The 22,309-nt window shown below is 42.2% G+C and overlaps 1 protein-coding gene across 2 annotated transcripts in view; it reads right to left on the bottom strand.

Annotated features, from left to right (window-relative positions):
* The window catches only part of NCKIPSD (NCK interacting protein with SH3 domain), a 95,687-nt gene that overhangs the window by 35,335 nt on the left and 38,043 nt on the right, over positions 1-22,309 (bottom strand). Inside the window, exons 2-5 of one of the 2 annotated variants that reach the window (XM_080996772.1) lie at positions 16,841-16,953; positions 14,548-14,743; positions 8,521-8,550; positions 5,044-5,131 (exon numbers count right to left, since the gene is read on the bottom strand). In XM_080996772.1, the coding sequence (XP_080852898.1) occupies positions 5,044-5,131; positions 8,521-8,550; positions 14,548-14,743; positions 16,841-16,953 (427 nt within the window). The remainder of the gene's footprint in view (positions 1-5,043; positions 5,132-8,520; positions 8,551-14,547; positions 14,744-16,840; positions 16,954-22,309) is intronic. The other variant, XM_080996773.1, reaches the window with a different exon arrangement.

Raw genomic sequence — 22,309 nt, 5'->3', positions numbered from 1 at the left:
TGGCATCATTATGTTGTAATATGACTGACCAGTATGTGGTCCCATCCGCCTGACAAAACTGGCCCGTGGGGTGGAGATAAAGATCTGGCCCTCCAGGCCAAAAAGTTCTGCATGCCTGACCTTTAGCTTGTTAACCAACACAATGGGATGTTGGTTCACAAGGTTTATCCTAAAATTGGTCAGAGATCTTCCTCCTGCATGGAATTTCTGGATGCCCTTTGGTTTTCAGTAACAAAAAAACCTTGCATTATATTACGATTCGCTCTTGCATGGCTGGCGTTGTTAAGAAGTGGAAATAACCAGTTGCAACTTTTACAGATAATAGGAATGGTTTGTACCTAATAAGTAAAATAAATAAATAAATTTATTAGATTTGTGTAATTTATTTTCTTCAGCAATCTTGCTGGTTAAGGCTTTCTGAGTACCATGCTATTTTTGCGGCAGTAAACTCATACCTTCACAAACCCGAATACTCAAGGCAAATCAAGCATATATGTACGAACAGTCCAACTGCTGGAATGTCTTGTTTAAGATTCTGCCTGCATTTCCGTACAAAGTTTTATTCCTTATCTTCCCAAAATAGGCTACTATATACCCCACAGTCAGTCTTTCATTGCTAAGACAAGGAAGAGTATATATAGTAAATAGTGACATAGATGAACAACTTGAGAACCTTATCTGTAAAAGGAAATAAGCAGTACTTTCAAATGGCAACAACGCTGATTCTAATTCTTGATTAACTGTATCACCCTTATGTTACCCACCACTCTTAAAAACCAAAGGGGAACAGATTTATTCTCAATTCCCAAAAGATTTTTTAAATTGCTAATGAATCACTAACACGCTCTCATTGCCTTGTACTCAGCACACATGCCTAGCAGGATCTGGCTCCAGAATATTTCCTTTCCTTTATTTATTTTAAAGAAACATTGGCAACCTCTATGCCTACTGATCTCTTTTCTATACAGAGTAGGATTCAGATTCAGATAATTTATTACGGTCAAAGACCAGTAGGACTCAAGTAACGCACAAGTTTAAATACTATACTTTATTCTTTTTGGCCTAAGTCATAATGCTTAACCAATGTTTGTTTTCCTTACACCAAGTTTCCAATGCTATCATTTGCCTGGTTGCTTCAGCAGAGTATAAATTTCCCCTGGGTGACTAGGGCTGATCTAGCATAATTCCTTTGCACCTAATAATCCAGCATGATTAAACTTTAAATAATGAAACTCATTGTATGTGCTCAATCTGGTACTAAGCAAATTATTAGTACCTACACACAATCCAATACTTTGACCGTCACACCTCAAGCCTCCTGTTTGGTTTTATAAGCGATATGAGTTGTATTTGCCTCACTATGTGCCTAGTTTAGTAAGGTTCATGGTTCCTTCCAACTTTTTTGGATTTTTAGCTATCTATCTCTGAAGAGGAAACAGACGGAAAAAAATTTGGACACAGTTTCTTCCTAGTGCTCTTGATTCTAGATGTGTTGGAGTTATTGTTATTGAAAATTTCAGCTTGAATCTATTTGTTGTTGTTGTTTAGTCGTCTCCGACTCTTCGTGACCCCATGGACCAGAGAACGCCAGGCACCTCTGTCCTCCACTGCCTCCCGCAGTTTGGTCAAACTCATGCTGGTAACCTCGAAAACACTATCCAACCATCTCGTCCTCTGTCACCCCCTTCTCCTTGTGCCCTCCATCTTTCCCAACATCAGGGTCTTCTCCAGGGAGTCTTTTCTTCTCATGAGGTGGCCAAAGTACTGGAGCCTCAGCTTCACGATCTGTCCTTCCAGTGAGCACTCAGGGCTGATTTCCTTAAGAATGGATAGGTTTGATCTTCTTGCAGTCCATGGGACTCTCAAGAGTCTCCTCCAGCACCATAATTCAAAAGCATCAATTCTTCGGCGATCAGCCTTCTTTATGGTCCAGCTCTCACTTCCATACATCACTACTGGGAAAACCATGGCTTTAACTATACGGACCTTTGTTGGCAAGGTGATGTCTCTTCTTTTTAAGATGCTGTCTAGGTTTGTCATTGCTTTTCTCCCAAGAAGCAGGCGTCTTTTAATTTCGTGGCTGCTGTCACCATCTGCAGTGATCATGGAGCCCAAGAAAGTAAAATCTCTCACTGCCTCCATTTCTTCGCCTTCTATTTGCCAGGAGGTGATGGGACCAGTGGCCATGATCTTCGTTTTTTTTATATTGAGCTTCAGACCATATTTTGCGCTCTCCTCTTTCACCCTCATTAAAAGGTTCTTTAATTCCTCCTCACTTTCTGCCATCAAGGTTGTGTCATCTGCATATCTGAGGTTGTTGATATTTCTTCCGGCAATCTTAATTCCGGCTAGGGATTCATCCAGCCCAGCCTTTCGCATGATGAATTCTGCATATAAATTAAATAAGCAGGGAGACAAAATACAGCCTTGTCGTACTCCTTTCCCAATTTTGAACCAATCAGTTGTTCCATATCCAGTTCTAACTGTAGCTTCTTGTCCCACATAAAGATTTCTCAGGAGACAGATGAGGTGATCAGGCACTCCCATTTCTTTAAGAACTTGCCATAGTTTGCCGTGGTCGACACAGTCAAAGGCTTTTGCATAGTCAATGAAGCAGAAGTAGATGTCTTTCTGGAACTCTCTAGCTTTCTCCATAATCCAGCGCATGTTTGCAATTTGGTCTCTGGTTCCTCTGCCTCTTCTAAATCCAGCTTGCACTTCTGGGAGTTCTCGGTCCACATACTGCTTGAGCCTTCCTTGTAGAATTTTAAGCATAACCTTGCTAGCGTGTGAAATGAGTGCAACTGTGTGGTAGTTGGAGCATTCTTTGGCACTGCCCTTCTTTGGGATTGGGATGTAGACTGATCTTCTCCAATCTTCTGGCCACTGCTGAGTTTTCCAAACTTGCTGGCATATTGAGTGTAGCACCTTAACAGCATCATCTTTTAAATTTTTAAATAGTTCAGCTGGAATAGTTCAGCTTGAATCTATATATGCACCTAAAAAGGCCCTTTTGCTCCTTCTTCACTCCTCCCTTTGCATAAGCAGGGGAAGCAGGCAGTAAGCCGATGGTAACATGCCCAAACTAATGGCTTAAAAGCAAGCCAGATATGGATCTATGGTTTAAAATTCACCTCTAGTTCCCCGACTTGTTTGGAAGGCATTAACCACAGTTGCCCATTTCAGACATAAGGGGAAGCTTTGATTAACTGCAATTTCCTGGTTTGTTTTACTATGTGCATGAAAGGAAGAGGGAAGCAGGGGCAAAGAGGCTGTGTATACAGCTATTATAACTTTGGTTAGCAGTAGTCAGGACTGACTGAAATCCAGAATGAGCAACCCTGGTCTATGACTTAGGCTCAGCCTCCAACACTCAAACGTTTCTGATTACAAGGTGACAGGTGGGTCTCACTGGTGACTTAAAGGGGCAACACTTAGCTTAGGAACCTTAACCAGGGTTAAAGCAACAAATGCTGATTGGTTCTAACCATGGCTATGTTTTATGTCTGCACTGGGCATTCCTGAAGAAAATAGTTCCCGTTGAGTAAGGTTGACCCTTTGGATAATCCATTTTCTAAAAAAGTATAGCACCGGAGAATTATCTGCTTTGTTCTCAACAACACTGGGCATTTCAGATTTAATGAACATACATCATTGACAGCCAGCAGTTGCATAACTGACACACCCTCCTGGTAAAAGCTGAAAGAATATGGTTCCCGAGAGCACCGCTTCTACAATGTTCAGCTCCGAACAAAGAGCAGGGTGGATTGTTCCCAGAAAGCTCGTTCTTAATTGAGCCCTTCATCATTGCATTATTAGTGGGCTCCCCCTGGTGATCTATGGAATTATCACATCTTGGCCAGGGGAAAGCTGGGATTCTCAGTACACTTGGTTGCAGTACTCCAAAGAACAACAAGAAGTGCTTATGCACCTTAGCCAAAGCAACTAGCTGCACAGAGGCATGTCTGTCATTCAAATACTGCCACGTCCTTTGGGAAAGACCAACCACTGCCACTTCCAGCTCATCTGAAACTGACTAGAAAGGAAGAAGGAGGGGTGGTGGTTCCCATGAAGCTATTTATCATCAATCTCTTAAGTTCTCTCTCCAAGTTACTACCAGAACCAAAATTCTTAAGGTGGGAGCCCTAGGCACATGTATCTCTCTAACTGATGAAAGATTCCAGCAGTTTCTGGAATACCTAAATCTAGCCACAAAGGACACAAACATACACCAATCCATTCCTGAGCTTTCTAAAATACGCATGTTTATATTGTGTGCTTACTCATGCAAATCTTCCCATGATAATAGCTTTAAGTCATAGGACTGGTGGTTTTGTAAAAAAAATCATACGGGAACAGCCTGAAGTTCTCAACTAGCTGAAATCGTGCTGGAACAGAGCTTTCCAAATTGTGTGCCACGACACGTTAGCATGTCAGCTACAGTGTGTAGGTGTGTCACGCAAAAGTTCCCCACGTTGCTTCCAGGGTTGGAAAGGGGTTAGCTTAACCTCCGGTTTGCTAGTAAAACTGAATTACTGTGTTGCGAAATGATGCATGTCTAAAAAGTGTGTCACCAACATGAGAAGTCTGGAAAGCTTTCTGCTAGAAGGTTTTAGAACAATTGGAAAAAATCGTTCTAGGACTGCAAGCCTTCTTCTAAGTTCCATGGCAAAAGATACAAAAGCAAAACATTTGGAATAAACTCTTATCCATAATATACTCCTTTCCATCTTGTGGAACACACACAGCCGGAAGTAGCTCAGCGGTACGTTACCCACCCTACCCCAGATGTTTATAGGGCCGGTGGACGTGGCTTGGCCAAAACGATCTGACAGTTCAAACGGGGAGGCCTGGTGGGCCTAACCAGGCCTGTGACTCAGAGGATCCCCACCGTGATGTAGACAATACTGAGCTTGACGGACCAACAGCCTGACATACTATAAGCAAGTTTTCCAAATTCCTAATAGTTGACAACCAAATAAGTTAGTTGAGCAATGCATCTGATCCTCAGTGTCATACAGCCGCAAAAAGCCTTTTTCTTACTTTTAACAGAGGCAGCCATCTGTGTGTTTTTGTATTTCTCTGGCGGTGGCGGAGTAACGGGAGCTGCACGGCGTGGCTGTGGTGGGATCTAGAAGAAAAGGTTTTAGAACAATCAAAGGAAGTAGTGAAGACAGACACATAAAAAATAAATCATTTTTTTTCCTCTGTGTGCACAAATTTGTCCCAATATTGCTCTTTTCATTCCTTAAAGATGCCGCTGGAGGATAGCGATGTTAATAATAATCAGTTTCCTCCAAGAGCAAAGCGGAACCGTCTGAACGTGTCGCTTTCCTCCCTCCCATGGACAAGACAAGCAGCATGTTTAATTGCTACGTTCAGCAGTGCACTGTGTGCTTGTGTTACACAGACCTGTCAAACACGTACACTTTGCCTTCCTCTCAGCCCCTCCACAGAGGCAGCAAACCATATGCATATTAGATGCATTTGGAGCGATCCATTCAACAAATTATGCTCACAAAGGGATAAAGACAAAGACTAGAAGCATGTAGGTTTTCTTCGCATTAATGCATTCAGAGCATTTTTTACTGAGACCGGAAAAAAGTCTCAGGCTAGACAAGGCCATTTACAATGCCATTCATTCCCTGCAGAGGCTCCTGACAAGGAAAGCTTTGACTCGTGCACGGTGCTTAGAGCTCCCTACAGCTAGCACACTTCCAAAGTCACACAATTCTTCTGTGAGCAGATAAGGCTGGAATATTAATTGCATAGCTTGATCAGCAGTGGGGGGAGGTGAGTGGGGCAGAGGCTAGATTAGATAGTCCGTCTGTGACATCTGGATTAGACAGAAGTAGCTCTAGGTTTTAAGGCTCAATTTCCTTCCTTTGGGATACAGAAGAAGCACTTCCCATCCGTGTTAGAAACTCCCATTGTTCTAGGCGCATTTTGCAACAGGGAATTTCATTAGCGTGATCTGTTTAGGCGCTGTACTGTGCCTAAAATTTCAGATTAAAACTGCAGAGTGGAAGGAAAGGAGGACCTTTTTCTCCCTCCCCACTTCCAGCTACTTTCTGAAGACTGGAGAAGAGACCCTCTTAGGGGAGTGGGCAGGGGAAGGACTAGACCATGTGAAAAATGAACATATTATTTTAGCTGCAGTTCATTCATTTTCAGCTTTGTATTCTTGTTATAAAAAAGCACGCCTAGACATTCCGTTGTTGTGCCCATAACCTAGGCTTAAGGTGTCATTTAGCTCCTAGCTTTCATATCTCAGTTTCTAACACTGCTTCCCATTAGTGTTTGTTATAACAAAGGTGGTTAGCCAGCTAGAGAACAGTTTCCCATTCAATGGCACACATCATCCTGGGCTCCTTAACACAGCCCACTTCCCCAAACTTAAGGCTCTGAGGGGCTGCATCACCACAGAGGTCCTGCACCTGATTTCCTCTATTTGGCCTCATTCTGCTCCTGGAGTTCTTGCCACTCAGGTGGCAGCTGGAAGCAACTCTTTTGACACCAACGCTTATTTGCAGGAGTCAGGATGGTGGAGACCAAAAATCTCACCCTTTGGGCCAGCACTTGTCTCTTGTACTCTTCTTCCTCATCTGTGTTTTCCCCCTCTTCTCTCCCCCTCCCAGAAAAAAAGGACAGTCCTTTCCTTATTCAAATGCCTTTCCATACTGATTATTATTTCAAAAATATCTAAGCGGTGTACAGTCTAAAACAGATAATGTATCATTAAAACAAGAACACAACCTAAACCCTGTGAAATGGCAGTATAAAAGTATATAGGGGGGGGGGCAGAAATTCAGAGGATTCAAATATCCTGGAGCCAGAGGCTCTGTCCTTCCTTCTCTCTCTCTCTCTCTCTCTGTGTGTGTGTGTGTGTTTTATTGGTTAGCTCCCCAAGAAAGAGTCCACCATAGCTCTTCCATCTTTTACCCCCATCTCCCAATCCATCTGTTCCTCCTTTGGCAACTCAGTAGCATCTAGTCCTCCACACTCTCCAACTCTGTGACAGTATTTAAAAAAACAAAAACCAAGCCATCTTACTTATGAGTGCTCTTTATGGGACCTGTAATATACCACAGAAACAAGATCTCACCATACGCATCAGGAATGGGGAACCTCAGGCCTTTCTGATGTCCTTGGACTCCCTTACCATCAACCAGCCCCAACTAGCATGGCCAAGGATGATGGCTGCTGGGCTGCAGCCCAACAGCACTGAGGGCTGCAGGTTCCTCATTCTTGATACACCTTAAACAGAGATTGATCTCTTAGAAAAGGACACAGCATTTACAAAAGGAATGCCCAGTGTCTTTGATTAGTAGGAACCTTTTCCAATTTATGGAGGTTGTAATCTAAAACCTTTGGAGGGCATCGGTTTGGCGAATGCCGATTTATTGGATGCACCACTCAGAGTTAAACTACACATTATGTTAAGATATGTAGCTGTGCTTGTATGTGTAGGTGGTTCTTTCTTTCCCAGTGCAGGGGCCCCAGTTTGGATCACGAACATAGCTTGGAGGATAGGGAGGTCTTTAACACTCTTCGCAAGTATGGCCCCAATCCACTGCACAATGAGTTAGGCATGCTTCCTTTGGTTTGCAAGTGCTGGTCTTGGTTTTCATGTTTTTAAAAAGTGCAAACATAGAGATTGTTGGTGGGCCTTTCTAGTTGTCCTATCATTAGGTGCAGCTTGCTGTGTGATGATGTACAGTAGATTGTGCAATTCTCTGCTCTTGGAGACACCAGTGGCTTCAAAACTTCTAGGCTTGGGGCATCTACTTAAGACACATCTGTTGACTCAGGTCTTTGGTGGAAGCTGAGGGTTTTTTTGCTCAAGGTCCTATTGCTTTGCTGAATTGCATGTCATATCTAAAACAAATACTGTTTTAGAAATTATTATTTTAGTCTATTGTTGAATTTATCATTTTATGGTCCGCTGATGAATTTAGCATTTTATAATGTGCTTTATAAATCAAGTAAAAAGGAATCAAACCTGGCTCCTCTAGAAGCTACACTGGATGTTTGGGACTAAAAGTCACATCATCTCTGGCCACTGGCCATGCTGGCTGCAAACTGGGGGGTTATATTCTATCAACACCCAGAGGGTATCAGGTTGGGGATGGCTGCTGCTTTAAAGGATGTTCAAAAGATGTTCATTTGAAGAAAAATGTTCAAAACTTTTCATGTGCTTAGGCCAGTTTATTTGTGGAACTCCGTGCATCCCAAATAGCCAGTCGTTTGCATATTCTAATGTAAGCAGCATATTTTGCAGAATAGTGATTTGCAAGTGGCAGCTTCATGTCAACGGTATACTAGGAATTATATATAAACATTATTGGTTAAACAGCAGTAGGCAGGAGATAAATGGAAACTAAAATGAAATGCAGCTTTTGAACAAAACAAGCATAGCCTATGGTTATGCTTTGCAGAACATTTTACACTTAAGTATGAAAAAGTTAAAGTTAGGGTATAGGGAGTTAGAAACTACAACCATAAAATATGTTAACTTACGCCATACTTTGTTTCTGGCCTTTTATCATTCTGACAATCGTAATCCAGAATAATAATAAAAAAGATAAAATGAAATGAATTTTTTAAAAATGAAAGATACTATTTAAACAGCTCCATCCCATTCACTACATTACCATAGTGAGGCCTATGTGTTTGCCTTCCACAGTCATTCTTTACTCCAAGCCCAGAATTAACAGTTACAGTTCATAAACACAATACTTAAAAACCATGCTGAAGCGCAAGCTCAGTCCTTTATTTTTTTTTAAAGCTTAAAGAAAAAAGGGTTACTCATTTGAAAAATGGCAATGCTTACACATGATTCTAACGAAAGACAACAACTCATTTGTTCATTTAGAAATTAACGGTATTCCGTCTCAGTAAGTATCAGACAGCTGGGAGTTAAGGACATAAAGGATGTCTTTCAAAATACTGGAATACTTCCTTTCCCCTAAAGCAGGGATGTCCAACAGGTCGATCACGATCTACTGTTAGATCCCTGGGAGGTTTTGTTAGATCATGGTGGAGTGCTGGGTCCCTTTCTTTAGCACTGGTAAAATAGAATCCGGCCCCGCCCCCCTCGCCCTGCCCCCCATTGTTGAACGATTTGGAGAATGGAAGACGGAGTTTACTCAGTGAGGCTGTTTGTTTCCCCAGCAATCCGTTGGTGAGTGGTGCTTTTCTCCTTTCCAAAAAAGGGGGTAGATCACTGCCATTCTGTGAGTAGATCGCAGTGTTGGCCACCCCTGCCCTAAAAGATTATGTATATGCACATGCACCAAGTCAACTTAAATCTTCATATATTTTTTTTAAATGATATTTATTAAAGTTTCCAATAAAAACAGAACACATCAGTAAAAGAAAATTAAAAGTAAAAAGAAAAATACACAATACAAAAATACACAATACAAAATGCAAAAAAAAAAGAAAAAACAATTAAAAACAATGCCACCTTTTCATCACCACTTTTGAATTTACTTATTTTCTGGACCTCCTCGTACCTCCCTCTTTTGTATTTCAGTTCAATTTGTTTGTCCAGCAATTTCTTTCCCTTTTTTTTAATCCCAATCCTTAATCTTAATATGGTATAACATTAAATTCTTATCTATTAATAGCCAATTTTCCATTCTTTTAACCTTTTTATGCCTAATCTTTAATCTTAGTCTATATATAACTTTAACACCTGTACAGCAAGAAACCACTTAATTTCAATCCATCATCACTCTAACATTCTTTGATTTTGCAATGTTTCTGTAGATAATCTTTAAATTTCTTCCAATCTTCTTCCACCGACTCTTCTCCCTGGTCACGGATTCTACCAGTCATTTCCGCCAGTTCCATATAGTCCATCAGTTTCATCTGCCATTCCTCCAGGGTGGGTAGCTCTTGTGTCTTCCAATACTTTGCAATGAGTATTCTTGCTGCTGTTGTTGCGTACATAAAAAAAGTTCTATCCTTTTTTAACACCGATTGGCCGACTATGCCCAAGAGAAAGGCCTCTGGTTTCTTCAAGAAGGTATATTTAAATACCTTTTTTAATTCATTATATATCATTTCCCAGAAAGCCTTAATCTTTGGGCATGTCCACCAAAGGTGAAAAAATGTACCTTCAGTTTCTTTACATTTCCAACATTTATTATCGGGCAAATGGTAGATTTTTGCAAGCTTGACTGGGGTTATGTACCACCTGTATATCATTTTCATAATATTCTCTCTTAAGGCATTACATGCCGTAAATTTCATACCTGTGGTCCATAACTGCTCCCAGTCAGCGAACATAATGTTGTGACCAACGTCTTGTGCCCATTTAATCATAACAGATTTCACCGTTTCATCCTGAGTGTTCCATTTCAGCAACAAGTTATACATCTTTGACAAATTCTTAGTTTTGGGTTCTAACAGTTGTTTCTAATTTTGATTTTTCCACCTGGAAGCCAGTTTTCTTGTCCAAATTAAATGCCTCCATTATCTGAAAATAATGAAGCCAGTCTCACACTTTGTTTTTTAGTTTTTCAAAACTCTGCAGTTTCAGTCTATCTCCATCTTGTTCCAAAATTTCCCAATACTTCGGCCATTTGACCTCCATATTGAGTTTTTTCAAGGCTTTCGCTTCCATTGGTGACAGCCACCTTGGAGTTTTGTTTTCTAATAAATCCTTGTATCTTATCCAAACATTAAACAGTGCTTTCCTGACAATGTGATTTTTAAATGCTTTATGTGCTTTGACCTTATCATACCACAGATATGCATACCAAATACATTGTTAAATCCTTCTAGATCCAAAATATCAGTGTTTTCAAGAAGTAGCCATTCTTTCAACCAGCAAAAAGCTGCTGATTCATAATAAAGTTTAAGGTCTGGCAGGGCAAATCCACCTCTTTCCTTTGCGTCCGTTAGTATTTTAAATTTTATTCTGGGCTTCTTGCCCTGCCAGACAAATCTAGAGATATCTTTCTGCCACCTCTTGAAACAATCCATTTTTCTGCCACCTCTTGAAACAATCCAGCTCTTGAAACAATCCATCAACTTAAATCTTCAATCCTTGGCATTCTGTAAACTTCACAGGCTCTGAAAACTTCTTGGTATGACGAGGAAGCAGCAGAATTTGTTTTTATATTATTTATTTAAGTTACTTCTTAGCAGCGCTCCAATAAAGGATTCTAGGGCAGTGTGCAAAACTGCAAATAAAAGTGCTTCATGCCACTTAGAAACCAACAAATACCATATTTTTTGCCCCATAGGGCGCAAGGGCCATAGGGCGCACCTAGTTTTTTTGGGGGGGAATAAAGAAAAAAAAATTATTTCCCCGCCCCCAGGCGCGGGGCTGGGGCGGGGGAAGCCCGAGCTTCCCCCGACCCCAGCCCCCAGAACAGGCTGCTCTCCGCAAGCTGTGGGAGGGCTCCCACGGCTTGCGGAGAGCTACCCGAAGCCCGGGCGCGACTGCTCAGCGCGCCCGGGCTTCGGGGATGGAGGCAGCTCTGCTTCGGGGATGGAGGCAGCGCGCCTGGGCTTCAGGGATGGAGGCAGCTCTCCACAAGCTACACACGGCTTGCAGAGAGCTGCGCGAAGCCCGAAGCCTGGGGGCGCTGAGCTCAGCGCGTCCCCAGGCTTCTGGGTGCAGGCAGCTCTCCACAAGCCGTGGGAGAGCTGCGTGAAGTTGTGCAGCTCTCCCACGGCTTGCGGATAGCTTCCTGAAGCCTGGAGAGCAAGAGGGGTCTTTGCGCACCGATCCCCCTCGCTCTCCAGGCTTCAGCGAAAGCCTGCATTTGCCTCATAGGACGCACACACATTTCCCCTTCATTTTTGGAGGGGGAAAAGTGCGTCCTATTGGGCGAAAAATACGGTAAATAAGCCAGTTATTTTCAACGTTCCATTGAAGTCAGCTAAGAAAAGGATCCTGGTTTTTCAATGGTTTCCATCAAACTTCTCAAATTGACCCCTATTTGTTCTCTTTTTTTTTTTTACAAAATGATGAAAATTTGTACTTTAGTCCTGGGTGGTGTTCAGGAAATCTTTTAAAAAACCCCAAAGCAGGATGCAACACAGATAAGACAAATATACTTTGTTGTTTTGCATAAACACGAGTTATTTTTAAAACTTCTGTCTGAGACTTCATAAGATTATAAAGCAACACCTTCATTATTGTTATGAAGGCTGGAAGCTCAGCCGCAGGTGTAGCTGTAAGTATGCTTTGCACAGGCAAATAAATATATATTTCTCAAATACATTCCTGCTGGTTAGTGTGCCTGCAGGCAAGAAAGCTCAACAGCTCCTGCTAATCCTCCCCTGTCAATACCCACAAGAATGTTTTTCTCCCAACAGCCAGATTTCTTCCAGCCTCAGAGCCCATGATGGTGGGTGGAACAGTTTTTTTAAATGGCCGGGAGAGGGACATTGTCAATACCACTCAGTGGTTGAAGAATTCTCCCATGTAAATGCCCCGTCCCTATTTAGCACTACCAGGCAACACAAGCTTGGAAACGGCATATTTCCATAATGAAGCACAATTCTGCTCTCAATGTTGAAGCTGCCTGAGTTTCCTCTGCATCTACCCTTGCTTTGTAGAATGACAAGAATAGCCCAGTTTTGAACATGTTTGCTGCTTGCTGCTTTTCTGGATGTCGACCAGAAGTGAGAGCCTGTGAAATTTCAAAGAATCAGGTCAATTTCACGCTGCTGATGCTTTCTAAGAGAAGCACCAACAATAACAAGGGAATACTGAAAAGAAATGGTGGGGGGAGGGGTTGTTTGATGGCGAATCTACTTCCATCTTCCTTCTCTCCTTGCAAGCTGTAAGACCATATCACAAGTCACATATCACATATCACGTGTAAGACCATATCACAAGTCACACCCTTAAATAAGTTCTGATCACTTCAGGTTTAGCTTACCCTTGCTAGCTAGAGAGTCTTGTGCAAAAAGGAGCACATGTCCCGATATCCAGAAAATCCCTAGTATGGGGGGCTGAGAGCAAGCTGTCTAACAGTCTAACAGAACATGCTTCCCCCAAGTCCAAGGCTTCTGGGTTGTGTTGTTTTTTTTGAGGATCTTTAAAAGTATCTGGGGAGGGGCATTGGCTCTGCAAGATGTGTGCCCTACGACACGTGTCCTCCAAACCCCATTATCACAGTGCAAAGTGCGTGCCATCAGGAGCACACTCAAAAGAGATTGCGGAGGATTTATAGCCAAATTGGGTTTGGGAAGCTTCCTTCCTATTAGTCAAGGCACTTCATGTTTTGCTAGAGCTTCACTGGCACTGAGGGTCATGATGGAGAATACAGATGGGGAGTGGATTTCCATCATTCATTTTTCTGTCTATAGAGAAGCATTCTCTGGCCTCTTCCAAAGGAGATCTAATGAGTTTATTTGCCTTGAGTGTAGATATAAATAGATCAAGAAACAAGTTGTTATGGCAAGTGACATGCTCCATTCCATTCATACGACCTTTTTTATAGTTCCCGTCAATATTAATGTCCTAACGATCACTAAGACAAATAAAGTCATTTCTGAAGGAAGAGTCTCCCTGTTCCTTTGGGAGGGAAAGGAACCCAAACTTTACTGGGCCAGTAATTCCAGCAAACCGTACTATCACCTTCAGAACTCAGCCTACCAATTGAAAGACATACACGGGCATCAGAGAAGTCTCAGAATATGTTTAAATGTTTACAAAACTAAGTTTTGCTTCTTTTGTCCCTCCCATTGTTTTTTTCCTAGTGTGCCATGGACCAGCCTAGTACTAACTTTTGTAAGCTGCTCCAACAGTCTTTTTAGAGAAACAGGATATAAATGCCTTAAATAAACAAATCTCTGCTTACAAATCATATTTCCTGTGCTTCCTTCCTTAGTTTATCATCAGCACAGAAAATTTAAGGCATATCGTGCAATGCAGTAAACTGGGGAACAAGCAGTCACTGTAGTTAAAAGAACTAATCTGTTGAAGAATGGGCAAGACAACAAGAAACACTGTCCCAAATACATTTTCCCTACTTATCTGAGAAATCAGCATCTCTTTAAAAGCGAGTTACGAGACTGCTGAATGCCCTAATCTGCTCTCACAAATCTCTCTCCTATTGGCCTCTTCCTGGGAATTCCCCAAAGTTTTACAAATGAAACCATCACACATAGTAGCCAGGTCTATCATAGGTTCAGCTACTCTATAGTGCTTGTCAACTGTAGTGAACACAACGTAAGAACTGGTCTCAAGCTGCCGTTCAGTTAATATCACCTGCAGTCACATCCTTCATTCTCAAAGCAGAACACCGACAAGAAACAGCAGGTGGCATGTAACATATTTTCACCTATGCTCAATAAAATAAGGCATGGGGGTTGAGCTTCTAAATAGCTGGCAGGTCCAATAAAAAAAGAAGCTCTTTACTTATTCTGTAGGATCAACACTCACAGCCAGCTATAAATGGTTAAGTGTAAGAGGTAGAAATTCTCGCTTTCCCACCCAAGAAAAAAATTTGACATGATTAGCACACAGAGTAGATATCTTATAAGATAAAGGATTAAATATGCCACAGATCTCACCTGGTAAACACCAACTTCCTCCTCTTGGGGATCTGTGTTAGGCAAGCTATGGTGTCGCTCATATCCAGTTCTGCAGACGCCATTGGGTTGCCTGGCTAGGTCCAGGTGATGATCACTGGAAGATGGAGTCATTCCTTGAGTGGATGGTGAGTGACTTTTGCGGGAAACAGTTTCCTTCCGATGATGTATCAGCTTCCTAGCAATATAAAACAACAGCCATATTGAGGAAGTAGAGCTCACAGGACTGGTCCAGAGTTCCAAAGCTGAAGTCATATTACTGAACTGTGAACATGGACTGACCTGTTTAGGGAAGCTTTTAATGTTTGATGTATTACAGTATTTCAATATTTTTTTGGAAGCCGCCCAGAGTGGCTGGGTAAGCCCAGCCAGATGGGCGGGGTATAAATAATAAATTATTATTATTATTATTATTATTATTACCTTGAAGATCTTACTTCAACAGCAGAATGAATCCAATTCCACTGAGCTATCGAAAGCTATGGGCAGGATTCATCTAATGAGTGCCTTTGCAAGGTCTTCCCCTTTCACAACAGGGCTCCCCCACTTCCCTGCGCCCATAGAAACTGGCTGTGGGAGGGGCTTGGGAGAACTCCCAGAGCAACATGCAAGTGGGGAGGGGATCATTCCATCTGACAAGCTGAAAAGCTTCCACTGTGCAATGCTGAATTCCTCCCAATGAATTTCCCCATCTCCTACTCATGGTGTGCAAGGTTTAGTATTTCTTGCCCTTTTGTTCGTGATTCATGACATATTTGATGACAAAAAGATGTGTGCGAGGAAAAAGTGTCTCTCTCATGAAACTGAAGTACCAATGCTGGAAAGCAAACCTGTTTTGATTTGCAGGCACCAGACATTTTTAGCCTAGAAAACCAAGGAGTTCAGTTTAGAGGAAGAAACTCTGCAAAGCTCTTTACTTCCCCTCCAATGAAACTCGATTGCAAACAGTGTGAATGCAGCATTTTAAGCTTTGGTTACCGCCTTGGAAAGAAAGCTTCATTGATTTCAAGATTACACAACTCTTTGGTATCTTGGCACCTGCACATAATTCGTGATGAAACTACTGTGGCTTTATCTTCTTCCTTAAATTTCAATACTTTGATCTGGAATACATACCAATTCTATGGGCACTTCTGAAAAATCAGGTGCTCTGGATTCATAGAGGTGCTTTGGTTGCCAAAAGAATCATCTTATTACAACTGGAAATCCTCATGTTTCCCCCAGGAGGGTATCTGGATTAGCATCACTTAATCACTGGCAAGCATGCTGACATCTTCCCATTTATATGGCATGGTTTTCTTTGTGACTCTCATATTATCTGGGTTCCTCTGCTGCTGCACATCCCTCCTAAATCCCATTCTCCCTACCCTTCCCACTTCTTCTTGCATATTCAAGCCTTTTGTCTTCCTTATTGCTTACCACATTGGGTTGCTTATTCTAGTAGCCTACTGCTTTTCTTCTGTTTTTCCCCCTTTTCCTTTATTGGGTGGGCAGGGCTGGGAAAGGGAATGGGTAGTAGTTGTAGCCACCATTATTAGTGTCAGATAACACTCCACCAATTGAAAAACAAATAAAAATATATTACAAAAGAAAGATTGTGTCTGCACATGTCAAGCCCAGATACCCAGCAGCCTTTTCTAGGTGGATAGTTTCTCAGGGCTGATCTAGAACTGCTAGCAAAATCCTGAGGTTCACGTGTGCACTTTCTACTTTTGCCCTGGACCCTCTCCAGAAAACCCATGTTTCTTTGTCCAATATTGGGATGTGCTTAGTCTGATTTTTCTGAATGTGTCTGCCTTGCTCCGCCCTCTGCGCTTCTCGGGGTTCAAAGTGGCTGCAAGGAGTTGCTAGCAAAGGAAGCTCTATGCTTCCAGGACTCGTTGCTCCCTCCTCCTCCCTCTCCATTCTCTGGAGGCACCAGGTTCTTTTTAATGTTTGATGTTTTATCACATCCTGTATATGCTGGAAGCTGCCCAGAGTGGCTGGGGCTACCCAGTCAGAAGGGCAGAGTACAAATAATAACATTGTTGTTAGTATTATTTTATTTTTTTAGAGAGCAGGTTTTGTGATTATGCAGAGATGTGAAGCAACCAGGTGTTAGCTCCAACAATTCCTGATGAGACTGGAGTACAAAAAAGTGATAGAGCAGGCACCACTCCATGTGTCTTTTAAACACCTGGCTTGGCCTTGAATGCTAACCGTGTGCCTTGCAGTCATTTGCCTTCCCTAACATTATTTCCATACTGTCTTGAATATTCCTGCTTGCTGTACTTACTGGAGGACATCCCTCTGCTCCAAGTTGTATTTCCCCCCATTCTTCATTGCCGCATTATGAATGGCCTCAATAGCTCTGTCAATAGACTGCAGAACCACATCTTGTTCCAGCACCTAAGGAATGTAACAGGCATTGTGTTAAACACCTTCACTTTCATCTCCCCATCAACACTTATAATGACAATGTGAAACTGACAAGCGTAGCCATCTTAATTCTGTTTTATGGACAGACTTAGAAACTCTCTCATTGTTTTGGTACTCAACCACAACGTACATTCGTAACAGAAATCAATTCCCTCATTTTGTTTCTTATGGGTATTTGATAAAAGTTTCTTTAAAAATAAACAAAAAATAAACCCCAAGGTGTGTGTGTGTGTGTGTGTGTGTGTGTGTGTATGCGTGTGTTTTAAAAAAGTAATATACAAAATGGATTCTGTCTGTGCAAGATTTATTGGCGGAGTAGAAAAACATTTGTTTGGAGGCAGCAGAGGATACATCACAACTCCACTCACCCATCATGGGCCCTGGAGCCCCAGCATTTCATTACATGAAGATCAATGGCAAGACTTCAGAGGCGCAAAGCAGCTCTTCAGATCAATTTCACATTCAAATTGCCACAGTGACTCTTCCACCCTCCACTGCAAGTTGTGACAATTTGAAGCGTGTTTCCTTCCACTATCTTTGCTTGCCTTTAGAATAGAACGAAGGGGCTGGATTCCCACATACCGCCAACACCCATCTTGAAAAAATATAGGCGCAAGCATTGACTTGAAATATGTCAGGCAACCAGACACCTGAGAACAGCTATCCTATGATTCACACTACTTAAGGCTCCTCCAGACAGCCTTTTTTACTGCACGTTCATGATGATTTGTGCTCATGCTGTTATCAGGGCAGTCATACATGATCCCACTTTAAATATTGCTTGCACTGGCAAAAGTTGTAGGGTGGTCCTATTGCTTCATTTCCAGTCAGCGCATATCCTGTTACTTCTGAAATCCTGTACCATTTATACCACAACTATTCAGGTTTATTTCATCCTACTTATGTTGCACTATAGCCCCTTTAGACAGCAACCTTGTGGTAAGGTTATCCCTATTGCTATTGTTCTCCAAGCAAATGGGCATGCCCTTCATCAACCAGCTTTGTTTTTGTCAAATCTTTTTAAGGCAAATCATGAATCTCACATTCACCAAAATGTTATCTACCCCAGACATTTAATATGCTTATGAAAACAAATGAATGTTGATGACTGCTGGCTACGGTCTTCCATTTGCTTCACTGCAGGCACAAGTCATCACTGACACTCACATATTGGCTCTGCATGATCTGACATACTGAGTGCGACCTTTCTTGGATTAGTTATATATGCTGCTGTTAGCAGTGGCAAGGTCCTGTTGGAAAGCTGAAGGAGTTGTAACGAAATGAAAGTTATAAAATTGAAAGGTGGAAAACGGGGCAAGCATTATGTGAAGGTGAAGTCAAGGAGAAGGAATTCTTGCTGGTCAAGAACATGGCTATTATTTTAACTTCCTCTGACTCATCAGTAAGTGTTTACGTAGTACAAAAAGGCCCTGATCTGAAGGGAAGAACAACCAGGAGCTCAATAGATCCATAGTCTTCAATGTTTGCTAACTCAGGACCCACCTTTAACCCAAACATGCAATTGAGGACCCATTCCTATTTTTATTTTACATATATCTGTACAGTGCTGGATGCTGCTGTTGCAACCCAATTTAGATCAGGCTGTGGCCTGGTAGTGGGTTCTGACCCACTAAAGGCTAGCATGTTATGAAGTTGGGAAGCCCAATCCCAACCTCCACTGCAAGTCTGCAGCTTTAGGGGCATTCTGTGAAAGTAGGGAGGGGCAGAGCTGTGCAGTCCACACCTTGCTAAAACCTGCTTCAAAGCCCACCATTACGTTTGCCATCACTCAATTATTCCAGTATTTGATAGACATGGATCTAGCTCTAGAGATAGTGGCTGGTTGGCTCCAAGGCTTCTGCCCAGCACTCTTTCCCCACTCTTCCCATGCTAGTGCAGCAGAGTTCTAGCTACAACTACCCAGATATAATAATAATAATAATAATAATAATAATAATAATAATAATAATAATAATAATTTATTTATACCCCGCCCATCTGGCTGGGTTTCCCCAGCCACTCTGGGCAGCTTCCAACAAAATATTAAAATACAATAGTCCATCAAACATTAAAAGTTTCCCTAAACAGGGCTGTCTTCAGATGTCTTCTAAAAGTCTGGTAGTTGTTTTTCTCTTTGACATCTGGTGGGAGGGTGTTCCACAGGGCAGGTGCCACTACCGAGAGAGCCCTCTGCCTGGTTCCCTGTAACTTGGCTTATCGCAGCGAGGGAACCGCCAGAAGGCCCTCTGCGCTGGACCTCAGTGTCCGGGCTGAACGATGGAGGTGGAGACCCTCCTTCAGGTATACTGGACCGAGGCCTTTTAGGGCTTTAAAGGTCAGCACCAACACTTTGAATTGTGCTCAGAAACGTACTGGGAGCCAATGTAGGTCTTTCAAGCCCGGTGTTATGTGGTCTCGGCGGCCGCTCCCAGTCACCAGTTTAGCTGCCGCATTCTGGATTAGTTGTACTTTCTGGGTCACCTTCAAAGGTAGCCCACGTAGAGCGAATTGCAGTAGTCGAAGAGAGAGATAACTAGAGCGGGCAGATAGGGTCTCATCCTGCGTACCAGATGGAGCTGGTGAACAGCTGCCCTGGACACAGAATTGACCTGCACCTCCATGGACAGCTGCGAGTCCAAAATGACTCCCAGGCTGCGCACCTGGTCCTTCAGGGGCAAAGTTATCCCATTTAGGACCAGGGAGTCCTCCACAACTGCCCACCTCCTGTCCACCCAAAACAGTACTTCTGTCTTGTCAGGATTCAACCTCAATCTGTTAGATACAGCTGTTGCGGCAACTCCCCAAGTCAGAGCAATATTTAGAAAATTCCTTTTACCAGTACTGTAAGCCTAATGTTTCATTTTATGAAGCAGAGCACAGGATCAGCTTTGTGGCCCTGCCACATTTAAGGAAAGAGTACTTGACTGACATTTGATGTATTAGCCTTTACGTATTAGCCTTTAGTGGGCAAAACCCAATTTGCTTAGATGGGTTAATGCCATCTAAATGCCAACCATCTTCTCTGCTCAGTTAAGGAGTGTTTGGAAACTTTATTTGCCTTAGGCAGGATTCTTGTACAGCAGAAGGTACCAGCTCCCCAGGGGGTTAAGATCTTTGTTGCCCATACAAAGTAATATGAATGCCAATAAAGTACTGTACATTATGAAGGCATTACATTACTATGCCAAATCTGTACTTAAAGAATTCTATGAATACCATGGAAATAGACTTTCAAAGATGACAAAGGGAAGTGACCTCACAGTCCTTCAAAATTTAGATACAACGCTGCCATCAGCTGAGCTTTTAGGTCAAGATGAAACTTTCGTGGGTTTTTTCGAAATAATTATCTTACAAGAGAAAGGACAGGGAGAGAAGAAATGGGGGAGAAGAATCTGAATTTCATTAGCACTCTGCGGACTCATTAAAAATATCAAAAATGGGTCTAAGCTACCTTGGTGTTTTTAATACAAATCTGTGAGAAAGCCCTCTCTAAACCTTTCCTATGGAGAGTGAGAGTGTGAGATACTGTGTGATTAATAGTCTAAGCAGAAGATAACTGAATCTCATTTGCAGGTTATCTTAGCTTTCTGTAGGGAAAGCTATTACGTATTTAAATTCAGAGTAGAAAGGATCCAAATGGTCACATGGTCTAATCTCCCACCCAAGTTGTAAGATCTGCCACACCCTCTCCCAAACAATTCATGCAATCAAGACCACTAAAGTCATGGTGATGGCTGAAGAGAACATGGCCCCAACGAGACTAGTAAAAAACTATCGCTATTAAAATAGTTTACTATTCACTATCATTTTATGGAAGGTCTCACATACTTTTTTAGGGTGCATGCCCAGCGGTTACAACAGATCAACACATTTCCAGAATTTAAAATAGCTATCAGAATGACATTTAAATAAGAGCACCACATAAACCAGTTCTTAAATCAATTTAACACCTTCACCTAGAGACAAATGGAAGAGTCTATTTCCAGTTTGTGTCACTGCATATGCTAACACCAAGTCCATTCCATCATGTTACCAAAATTTTTAGTTTTTTGAAAAATGTGCAAAAATTACTAACAATTCTACAAAGTGATAAAATATGAGGGCAACTTTGCTTGATCCATACACCAGGCCAGGAGATATAGATGAAGTCAGTTTACAGCTGAGGTAATTCCTTGAGAACCCTTCACCACAAACAATGCTTCTTGTACAACTCTTTTGGGTAGCTCACCCTCCCACGCACGCCCCCCCCCGAACAGCAGTATCAAACTGTGCAGACTTCTCCAAAGAAGAGGTTGTTGTTTATTCCTGTGACATCATCTTACTGGTGTCAACTAAAACTGAACAATTAAGACATTTAGAGCATCTTTGTCAGCTATCATCTCATTTGGGCTTCCCCTCCTTTCTTCCCTCCTCTGAGTCAGGCACTACATCATTTCTATGAATTCACAGCAAAAGCTTCTGAACATAAGCTATGCGCCTTTATTGACTTTAACAATGCTATGCAATGCACACACACAGCCCTTCAGTTATCATGTTAACGTTGCATGTCTTTTTTTAAAAAAGCACCCCCTCTTCTTTTAAAGTTCAAGTAACTTCTGTCACACACAAAAGTACTTGTACTGCGCCATAAGCGGCACCAAGTTAGCCCTCAAAACCACCAGCACCTAAAGAAATGGTTTCTAAAAATGTCATCATTTTAAAGCATAACTTGGGAGAAACATGTTCTAAAGTCTTGGGGCTGCTGCACAAACGTCATAATCCACCCCACAGCAATTATTGCTTCTTTTACATTGGAGGTTCTTGACAAAGCGACCCAGGTGGGTGGTATATGTTGTTAACAGGTTGTGAAGGGGCTGAGAAAACCAACAGAAACACTAGAGTGACCACAATACTGGCTGAATACATCCTCACATTCACACTTTTACAAGGAAGTGTACATGCAGCATTTTGCACTAAATTAAAGCTGCAAGTCATATTCAAAGCAGTCCCTGGTAGAATAGCATAATCTTAAAATGATCCTCAAGACTACAAATGCATGATAAAAGATGCCAAAATTTTGGAGCAGAAGGACAGCTGATCTGCTGTTAAAAGAAGCTCCTAGCCCTAGGCACCACCTGTTCTTCCGAGTAGAAAAACTGCATCGGGGACTGACAGCCCACCCCAAACAGACACCTCTCTTTCCAGAGAAGCACTGCAGATTATGCCACCAGCATCACATCCAGGGCGGGTAAAAATTAACAAACTGTAGTGCTAGCAGAATTGCTTCTCCTTGCACAAGACGGGATGCCTGCTTCTCCCCGAGGCATAGCAGGGGTTGCCGGGGGTG

This window comes from Podarcis pityusensis (assembly GCF_964106645.2).
Source record: "Podarcis pityusensis genome assembly, chromosome: 2".
In the NCBI taxonomy this organism is placed as follows: Eukaryota; Metazoa; Chordata; class Lepidosauria; order Squamata; family Lacertidae; genus Podarcis; species Podarcis pityusensis.
The sequence above is the reverse complement of the archived record's forward strand: the minus strand, read 5'-3'. Positions and strand labels throughout refer to the sequence as shown.